This window comes from Pseudopipra pipra, chromosome 14 (assembly GCF_036250125.1).
Source record: "Pseudopipra pipra isolate bDixPip1 chromosome 14, bDixPip1.hap1, whole genome shotgun sequence".
NCBI lineage: Eukaryota > Metazoa > Chordata > Aves > Passeriformes > Pipridae > Pseudopipra > Pseudopipra pipra.
In genome coordinates this window covers 14733525-14744184 of record NC_087562.1, presented here as the reverse complement: position 1 = coordinate 14744184, position 10660 = coordinate 14733525, and the positions used below count along the sequence as shown (strand labels likewise).

The 10660-nt window shown below is 40.1% G+C and overlaps 1 protein-coding gene across 4 annotated transcripts in view; it reads left to right on the top strand.

Moving 5' to 3' along the window:
* Window positions 1-57: 57 nt before the first annotated feature.
* Window positions 58-10660, top strand: part of LOC135422180 (uncharacterized protein F13E9.13, mitochondrial-like) — a 47311-nt gene continuing 36708 nt past the window's right edge. For all 4 annotated transcript variants that reach the window (XM_064671215.1, XM_064671213.1, XM_064671212.1 and 1 more), the window contains exons 1-4: window positions 58-123; window positions 235-310; window positions 1456-1538; window positions 8318-8498. In XM_064671215.1, coding sequence (XP_064527285.1) covers window positions 115-123; window positions 235-310; window positions 1456-1538; window positions 8318-8498 — 349 coding nt within the window. In that variant the 5' untranslated portion in view covers window positions 58-114. The remainder of the gene's footprint in view (window positions 124-234; window positions 311-1455; window positions 1539-8317; window positions 8499-10660) is intronic.

Below are 10660 nucleotides of genomic sequence, written 5' to 3'. Positions count from 1 at the left end.
GGGAGAAAGGGGCGGGGATAAGGACGAGAAGGGCGGGGCCTGTGTCGGAAGGGGGCGGGCCAGGGGGCGGGGCCCCGACGCGCACCCGGAAGCGGAGGGCGCGGCACGTGGGACATGTCCGGGGTGAGCGTAGCGGGGACGAGACCGCGATCCCAATCCCGATCCTGATCCCAATCCCGACCCCGGTCCCGGCCCCGCCCCGCTCCGCTCACGCCCTCCTTCCCCTCCCCGCAGATCGTGCGGCGGCCCGCGCTGTTCGGGCGGCTGAAGGCGGCGGTCATTGGGATGGTGCACGTGGGACCGCTGCCAGGTAAGCGCTGGGCGGGCGGCACGGCCGGCGGGATCCGCACCCGGACCCGAAGCGGGACCAGGACCGGGTCCCCACTCGCCGGTGTCGCCCCTTGGCCCGGCTGCGGCCTCCCCGAGTAAAGCCCGCGCCACTGGGAGCCTCTTCAGTCCCTTCAGCCGCCGCCACGGGCCGCTCGTGAAGTGCCCTAAGTTTGGGCATCTCCCCGTTTCAGAGATAAAAGAAGGCAGGAGGCGGTTCCCCGTAAAGAGCCAGGCTGAGAAAACAAGGGTTTGGTGTTGATGAGCTCAGTGTTTTAAGAAGCAGTGGTTAGAGAATTGCACGAATAAGCATTAGGACAGGGTACAGGTTGGATAGAGCTGCCACAGTGGGAAGGTTGGACAGCAGGCAGTCTTTGCCAGCCTGGCCTTCTCGTCCCCCTTTCCAAGGACTCAGGGGGAGCGGAGCTGATCACAGCAACCTTGACGGGCTGGTGCCCAGAGCTCACCCTGCTCCACGTTTTCCCAGCAGCAGCCCCCAGGCACTGTCCAGCCTTCCCCATGCTGTGAAATCTGACAAAGCTGTCAGAGGGCTCAGCACAGCACTGCCTGATTTAGGAGCCTAAATATCAGAAGATACTTTGAAGTCGATCTTAATGGAAACTCATGGAACTCCAACAAAATCCATGTGTGTTCATTTCTGCTATGGAACACTTAGTGCTGAAGGTCAGATACGATCAGCCTTGCAGATTCAAGATAGCTTTAACTGATTTTAAACTCACTGGTGTTTAGAACAGGTATTCTGCAGACCTAGGGGTTGGTCTTGCCCATAGGTTGTACTGTCCAGAACATCATTAATGCAGGATAAATTATAATAAGTGCAGGAATAACAAGCTAAGAGCAGACCTGGTGCAGTAAGGGATTATAGCAGACGTTCCTCAAGTTTATGAATTAGATTTAGGAGCTAAATGGTTACAGCAGATGTACCAAGTTCAGCTAAGGAAAGAGAAGTCACTAAGGTGTGTCACAAGGAGACAGAGCAGCCTTTTAGCAAGTTTACCCTGTATCTCCTTATTTCAGCCTACCAATCCCTGTAGCTGTCCTACCCAAGAGCTGTCCCTGCCCATGTGTTTGATTTGTGCCCTGGAGTATGCAGTGTTATTCTTGCAGGGACACCAAGAAGTTCTCTTCCATTGACCCAGATCGTTGATCAAGCTTGTCAAGAAGCAGAAGCTTACAGGGATGCTGGAATTGTAAGTTTTGTTTCTTTCTTCCTGTGGCAGCCATTGAACAAACCCACTTCTGCATAGCCAATATTTTAAATTGGTCCTGTACTTCATCAAAAGCATCCTAAACCACACAGTTTAGGGAGATGTTCAAATACACGTCTTTTATTTCAACACAGTAAGTAGGCCTTCCAGATTACGAAGAAAACCGTAACATAAGTATCACTTGCACCCAAAATAATTAAAAAAGTTTAGATTCAAATTGTACAATTCAAGTTAAGTTGGATGACTGTCAACTTCTAAGAGTCAAGTCCATTGAAGGGGTAAGAAGAAAAAAAAAGGAAAGTGGGCTGCAGCATGGATTGTTGGTGGCATTCTAGGCTGTAGAATGCTTCATCCATCCAGTCTGACAAGCAACTGTATTTTTGGGTCTGTACAGCACTCTGGTTTCAGGGAGTCCTGGAGGATTGCCATGTGCACAGGGGATACACTGCATCCATAGCTCAGGCACCTGTAGGGTGCAGGATCACCCCACCTTTGTGTCTGTACCAAAACAGCACAGATAATTCAGGGACTAAAAAGGTAAAGCTTAGGCCCTTCTCAGCCCTCTTTAACTCTTCAGGCCCCCAGCAGCAAATATGCCTCTGTTTTGCACATGCAGAGGAGAAGGCCTGAAAGGCCAGTCTCAGCTAGAGGCAAGAAGAGGTAGAATTGCTGTTGGACCTTAAGTGCTATAGTAATCTTCATAGGTCAGTAGATTTTAACAGGGTGTGTGTCCTTTTGAAAGGTCAGATATGTTTTAAACATTTCATTACACCTTGTCTAGGGGTGTTGATGTGCTTTTTCTTTGACCTGCTCACAGCATTGTGAACATTTTATGGTGGTGTACAAGATTGAAAATGTCTTAAGTGAACAAGCAGTCGCTGCTGTTTTCAGCAAAACTTCAATAACAGGCAAGTTGAAACAGTTTAATGTATAAACTAGAGTGATACTTTACAGAGGGAACAAAATTGAATGCGAGAGCTTAGTCTAAATTATAAAAGACCCAGGTCAAAATGCAAGACAAGTCACACAAAGTAGGTTATGGGCAGAGCACTTAGTAAGGCTAAATTAGGCAAGAATGCTGAGAATAGAATTGTTTTGAAAGGACAAGCAGCTTTCTGGTAGAATGATGTTTACATAGGTGGGCTTCAGTGCCTGTGAACCAGATTAGCACATGCAAGATGTCCACCCAGTTAGAATAGTCTTTAACTGCAAATTGAACAGAATGAGTAAGTTTTCTTCCTTTTCATGCCAGCTGAAAGAACAGGTGTGAAATAGCTCTGTTTTCTGTACTGTCACTTCATGTTTTGTTGTTACAGTATCACCATGAGGTATAATGTGATTTGATCTACGTCAGAAGAGTGGCAAATACCAGTCTCTGTCTTCCTGTGTCAGAAGAAGTGGTTGCACAAGTAATCTATAGCTCATAAAGCCATTGCCCCACATTCCACTGCCTGTTTACCCGTTTCCCTTATGTAATAATTACACTTTGAATCCTGGAGCAGCGAGGGGAAGACACCAAGTATACCCAAAAGTGAGGGAGGGTACAGAAGCAGTTACTTACACTGTTGGCCTGCACAAAGCTGGAGCAGCTTTAAGACAAGCTTTAAAAACAGTACTAACACAAAACTTTACTTTGGCTTTTAAACTTTGTCTTTTCAACGGTTGTAATAAATTGGGCAATCCTTTGAACTTAAATATGTTTTTAAACCTACCTGTCAGATGAGGTGAATGCAGTCATTTCTCTACACATTTGGACAAACTCAGGGCTTAAAGTTATGCTTAGTTTATTTCCTGTAAAGGGCACTATGCATTCCACAGCAATCTTCATTCTAAAGGTCTATACAGAATAGTGTTATGGCAATATAACAAACAAATCCTTTATTAATGCTATAAATGTCAGAGATAATCAGGGGAGCTTCTGTAAGTTCAGTATGGTTGCCTAATGCTTTCTGCAATTCAATTCTTTAGTTTTTCTGGTACTTAAGGAGAAATGCGAGTTTTCATGATAAGTATTTCAGGAACTCCTCAGCTTTTGCACAGAGATCACCACTCTTCCAAACTGTCCTGCTTTTGTAGTGAGAATATATTTGTGTTTCTTGCTCAGTATTCCAAATGAACTGTTAAACTGCCTGTTTTTCTTGTGGAAGAAAAACTTAAAGGGTTTTTATTTCCATGGATGTTTCTACTGACAGTGTTTCCAAATGCTGCCTACAGTAGCCTTTAAGAAGATACATAACCATTTGTTGCTATTACATGTTTACATATTGTCTTAAGTTGCTTGAATTGGTGTTAACGTGGAAAAAGGAAGTATGTGGTCTTGCTCACTCCATATGCATTGCACTTGGAAGTAAATCCTGGTATATTCAGAGGAAGGTGACTTGTCTGACACATTAGCAGCTTAACATAATAAATATGGAAGATTTGTGATATTAGAGCACAGTAATGAAAACAAGTGAGTGCTCAGTTAGGAAGCCATCTGTGCTCAAAATGTATATGCTTTGTACTTCTGTGTTGCTAAACAATGAAATTCCCTAGACAAAATTTTGTAAGCAGCAGAGTATGGGGCATTATAATCCCTCCAATTTGTACATGCTTTTGTTTAAGAAAGATGCACAATATATATTCAAGTTAACTTTTATTAATTCCATTCAGCCTGCCTGACACTTGCTTTCTAGCCAGAAAATAGAGCACAAGTTGCCTCTGATTTCATTGATAAAGATTATTTGACTACAGGTTGCTGTTTCCTAACTGTAGCTACTTGAGTAGCAAACATTAAAAACAGTTGCCAGTATATGTTTTACATTGATATTTTTTTAAAAAATGAAGAGTTTTAGGCCTGTTACTCTTATAACTACAGTGATAAGTGGAATTCAAAATGCTTAGAATTTAATAACAGTCGAGACAGAATAAACTAGTATTCCTGTATGGAAGAGTATAGGTAGTTATCACTTGGATTACAGAGGTGAACATTTCAAATCTTAACTATATTACAGTAAAATAAAACAGCAGACAAACCTCCTCACAGCTGCCTCCTATGGTATGTGCAGGAGAACATAAGATAGTTTCCTCTGTTAAGGCAGTGATCTGCTCTGGAGGTGAGTTTTTAAAGGAATTGTTGGGAAGCTGTGCTTAGATACAGCAATTAAATGCTCTGCAAAGGCACTTGATTTCCTTTATAAGGGGCACATGTGTGTGGTGGGGGAAAAGCTGTAATAGCCTAATTACACACCTGAGCCTGTAGAATAAGAGGTGTGGTGCAAACTCCCCCTCTCCTTCCTGCAGGACGGAGTAGGGCTGTTGGGCTTGTGAAGGTGTGTGTTGGTGTGCACATGTTTGCAGGTAAAACCTTTATTTTTGGGGGAAACACTGGGGTTAAAGTTTCCCTGGGGAAAAGTTATGTTAAGTCTATGCTGAGTTAAAACTTGTACAACTGGTTACATTTGTTGTGGTTTATAATGTTGTGGCTATTTTTGAGGTTTTTCTTCTGTGGTGCCTGTGGGGCTGAAGTGTTTTAAGAGGTTGTTTCTGTAAGTGGAATAAAGCTAAGGAAATTATTTCTCTATATAATCAGAGAGCTATTTAGATGACCTATTTTTCAGTAGCTGACTGTGATACAAAGGGCACTTCACACATATGTAGCACTTCAGAAGTAATTCAACCTAAAAAGGAAACATATTGTTTGAGAATTACTTGTAATAATGCTATTACATATAAGCAACACTTAAGTTATCTTAATATTGAATGGAAAAGGAACACAAAAGGTATTTGCTAGAGTTTTGTCTCATACTATCTAAATAAATTCTGCTTTGGAGGATATAATGCAGTAGCTGTTTCCACAGACTTCTAAACTATAAGCTTAAGTTCCAAGAACTTTAATTTAGCATAACTGTTTTTTTTCTCCCCATTTTAATTAGCTGTCTGATAGTACAGAAGTCTGTCTTATATACATATCAATTCAGTAAACACAGAAATCTGTGGTGTTATATTTTTATATAAAATGTAAAAGAAAGCTTTGACTTAATGCCTCTGTAATTCAGCTTTCTGTATTGCAGAACATATGTTGTTCTTTTTTTAATTAAACAAAACAGACTATGCAAAAGAACATAGTCTATTGGATGGTACCAAAAGAATAACACATTATTAAAGTACTACCAAAAATATTCACTGTAATAGTGGACCTTCAGGCCATAGGAAGAGACAGTTGCTGAAAAGTGAAGATAGTAAGTTTGAGGCAGAAGAGAGAAATTTTGGAATCCTCCCATATGCCTGCATTTTGAGCTGGAATTCAATCAGATACTTGTTATGCATAGTGCTATGGCTAGGTTTTTTATAATTTATTAAATGAATTAATTCATTAACGTATCTAATGGAATCATTTGCTTTATGCAAATCCTGAACTATCAAAGCAGTGGCAACTCCCAGAAAGCTCATTTTCACTGTGGAATTGCTATGGAATTCTGCCAGCCCATTCTCTTGCTTTTTTTGACTGCTGTGTGGCTCTTTGGGAGCTGAACATTTGAAGTCCCATTCCCAGTCACCTTTCTTCCTGTGTGTCCTGTTGAGGTGGATTCTTGGCTGCCTGAAAGCCTGGGGCTTCTGTTTGGCAGATCCTAGCTCCTGGCCCTCATGATAAGCTTGGAGTTTCCCAGATAACCAGATTTTGGTGAAGTCTGCCAAGTAGATCATTCTTAAGCCGAAGGCTTCCAGATTTTGTGGTCTCAAGGAATTACCTGTGTTTGATGGTTCATTGCATTTTTTGAATTTGTTTTGTTAAAATATTATAGTTCTGCATTAATCCTTTTGCCACATTCAACTACTGACCAACTTTGTATTCTTGCTCAGCCTGACCTGATTATTTATATGTAGAGAGGGCAAAAGACCACGGGATTTCTCTTTCTGTTGGTACACAAAGGATTCTGTAGTTGTTCCTGAGGTGCGGCCATTTGGTCAGTTCAGTTTGGTTGGAACAGCCCTGACTTCAGCCTAGAGGAACTGAATAAAAATTGGTCCTTTTTTTTTTTCTTCCAATTTCTGAAAATGCTGTGGGTTTTCTTAGGGCAGGTTGTCATCTCTGTCACATGGCTACCTCCCATCACAGGTACAGAAGTGTGGGTGTTACATATTGAATTGGACATAGAAAAAAAGTCAAGGACAGATATTTTGGTTGGTTGTCATATCTGGTTTTCCTAATTCAGGTTTTTTTTGGACTGGAATTATGTAATTAAATATGTTGATGAAGCACTAAATAGTGCATAGGTCTAATGTGAAGTGCTCATCATAGCAGGTCACCTTGCCCATTAATAGGTTGTGTCCCTTTGTTTTTTAGGTAGCATGTATTTTGTGTGTTTAAATATTCAGCTGTAAGTAATTTGGTAAAGGCAGCTGTGCCCTGGTGCACTGAACATATGTGTGTCATGTGCTTGGGCTGACCATGTTGTTTCATCAGATTATGTCCATTCTCAGTTCTCCTCATCCTCTGTGTTAGGTGTTTATTTATGATGTCTGTGGCTCAGCCTGTAATTCAGCCATTAAATGCTGACTGCATTTTATATACTGTCTTACCTGCCAAAAGGGCTTCTACACTACAACAAAGATTAGAGAAGCATTACATATGAAAGTTTACGAAAAAGGAAATATTTTTATTTTGTTTCCTCTTCCTCATTCTGTGTTATTATTAACCAAGATGCTATGTTTAATCTCTAGTTGTATTCCCTCCCCGCCCCCTCAAATGTTTTTTTTTCTATTGTTTCAGTTACAGTATCTTTGAAATGTAAAGCTCTCATTTTAAAGGATTAAGATGTGTAATAAGATTCCAGAGAGCAGAATTTATTTTCTATGTGTGCAGTTAGTTTGTCATTTAAACTTTTTGAATTTTTAGAATGAAGCTCATGACAAATATCTAGTTTCTTTTAATATTCTCACTGCAAGTGCAAAATATCAGTCCTGGAATATGTTTCAAGACTATATTTTTACTTTTGTTATTAGTCCTTGACAAAATTATATGTGATTTGTTGTTGCAAACTTTCTGGAATACAATGATTGGAAAAGTGCATGGTAGCAGGTAATGTACAAATATTTTCAATAAATTGCATAAATTGTATTAGCAGAGCATTTTATCGTCACTCCAGTGTTTGCTGAGAGTATGTCCATGTGGAAGGAGAGGTCTAATAGATAATAAATAGCAATATCTTTCTTCCAGTAATTCTGAATATGGAATGGGAAAAATATCAATAGTTAATACTATGGTATTAGGCACACTACAAATACACACAATAAACAAAAAATTCCTTTATTTGTCCAAAATAACACTTATTTTCTGACATTAATTGAATTGAAAATTGCCCTGATTATCTCCAAATCCTCCGTTATCCAAATATACTCAATATCCTGTATTCCCCTTGGATAACTGAAATTTGACTTTACACTATTTTTAATGAAGTATAAGATTTAACTCATTTGCCCATAGTTCACATTTTAGGATGGATCAAAGGAAACCAAATTGATGAATGCATAATTAAAACCACATTTATTTCTCCTCATGATTTCCCTGCGAATACCATGTTGTTGATGAAAGCACTTTTGTAAGTGGTCGTGTGCATCAAACGCATCAACACAATTTACTGCAGGTAGTCCTGCCTTTGAAGGAAAACCCTTAAACTCGCGTGTCTCTTCATGCAAAACAGGATGAGGGTAAACTAGCCACGTGTTTAAAGTTCCTTTTTGCACGGTGTGATCATGTTTTTGTATAACAATCTCCCCAGGATGGCTTGATGGTGGAAAACATGCACGACCTCCCGTACACGGTGTGTCCCGGGCCAGAGGTCATGGCAGCGATGACAGTGGTTGGTGCTGCAGTGAGACAGAGCTGCCCCCGGCTCCCACTGGGTGTCCAGGTCCTGAGTGCTGCAAACCAGCAGGCAATAGCAGTGGCTCTGGCTGCAGGTAAATAGAAATGACTCATCAGTTATTACTGCTGTTTGCCATGGCATTTACTCTCCGCAAATTGCGCATTGTGCTAACATAGATACCATGAAAAATGAGACATGAAAAGCTCACTGTACCCTGAAAAAGCAGAAATTAGATTTTTGAGGAAGATGCCTGCTTGATTGTAATAGATGATACTTGTGCACTGCTTCAGTTGGAGGCAGCTGAAAATCCCAAGGCCGCTGCAGCAGCTTTCTAGGTGAAACCTGTCTAAATGTAGTGATTGGTTTAAACCTACTCGTGTCTAAAAGCTACCTTTGGTGTAACTCCATTTACTTCACTTAAATTGTATTTGAGGATCAATTTAACCCACTGTGGTTAAGCATCCTGTTTCAGCATCTAATAATATGTTGTTGCTACTACTGTTATCCATTAAAACTAAGTTTTCATTGTTTCCTTTAATGAATGGATGGAATGAAGCTTTTTATATAATAACAAATAATGAATGTACAGATAACCAAACTACTTAAATTGCATTTGGGGGAACTAAATATAAATTAATCTGTCTTTATTGCATGAATCCTAGACTTGCTAACCTTTCTGCTCCTACTGCTTACTGAAGTAATTTTAGGTTTCCACATGTAACATTCCGTGACGTAAAGATGGGGGTTGGCTTAATGTGGAAAGCTTGTACTTCCTAAATTCATAAATTGAGGGTTAATGCATGTTTTTTGCCCAAATTGCTTATGTGATTGCAGTAAGGATGCACATTTTTGAATGTAAAAATTTTATAGAGCCAGGCAGAAGATGCTGGTGTTAACTGAAAACCACACTTCAGGTAAAATAATATAGGGTAACCTACCTGCAGTGACAGTTTTAATTTTGCCAAATATATTCTGAAAGGTTTACATTCTTGTTAGTAGATGTGTTTTGGTCTCAGATTTGTTTTGTGTGCTCTGAAATCGGAAGCTGCCATTTTATAAGCCACTTGACAAACTGACAAAACCTGATTTTTATTGCTGCAGCAGAACCCGTATGAAAACTTAAAATAAAAACGCTAACAGAATCCAGTTTGTTTTGGAGATTGCATTCATGTAGGATACTTGAGGGACATAGGTGTTTGCAAAAATAGTACACACCTTATTTTTAAAAGCAATGGTCAGATTGTTAACGAGTTATGCATCCTTTGAGGAGCAAAAATCATCATTAAATAAGGGATATAGTGCAGGAACAATGCACTTCTCTTCTCAGCAATTATTAATGAGGGAGAGAATTCCTGGAGGGCTTGAGTTTTGCTCAGCTCTACTACTGTTCTGCACTATTTGCTCTGTAACTGGAGAACACCAGCCAGGAAGGGCCTGTGTTTAATGCATTTCATTGCACTTCTCTAAAAATGATTGTCTCAAGTTCACTGAACAGGAAAGCAAAAAAAAAAAAAAAAATCACTTTAAGCAAAATCATAGTAAAGTGAGTGCTACTTTGTAGGCAGCAAATCTCTGAGTAGTTTTTCTGTAGGAACCTAGTAGTGACTTTAGTGTCAATACAATTTTAATAGGTGGATATTAATAAAGCAAGTCCTGGATGCTTTCACTACAAAAATAACTTGCTAAAGGTGTTTTAGCTAAAAAGCATATGTAGCATCTTGTACTATGACTACTATGCAGTCATTTCATTTTCCCTGTGGAAATTCCTGTCTTTGGTAGAAATAACCACCCTAAAGAGAACCACACAGGGAATTTATAAATGGTCTCTAGGAGAAGGTAATGATTTTATTTTGTAAAGGGCAGGAGAAAATCAGCAGGTTTACAGTGTGACTAGAAGCTCAACTTCAGCAACATGTGGTTGTGCTAATAAATGTGTTGTGGGTAGCCAAATAGTAACAGATGAAATTACTGAATTTTCCCAGCAGCTTGGCAGATAGATCTGAAAATAACAGTAATAAATCAGGGGATGAGGCATCTGAGGAGGTCGGGATTTTCTTTTTTTTTTTTTGTTTAATTTGATTCTTTAGGAAACATTTATTTATTCAATTAGGCATTAAAGAATGGAATGCCAGCAAAATTGTGTTTGTGCTGGGTGCTTCAGCAAAGGTGTGGGGCAATGGTAGGAGAATAGTGGGGGACTCGCTTTTGAGGAAGACATAAGGTCAAGTTCCTTGAGCAGGCTTTGCTGTGGCTGGT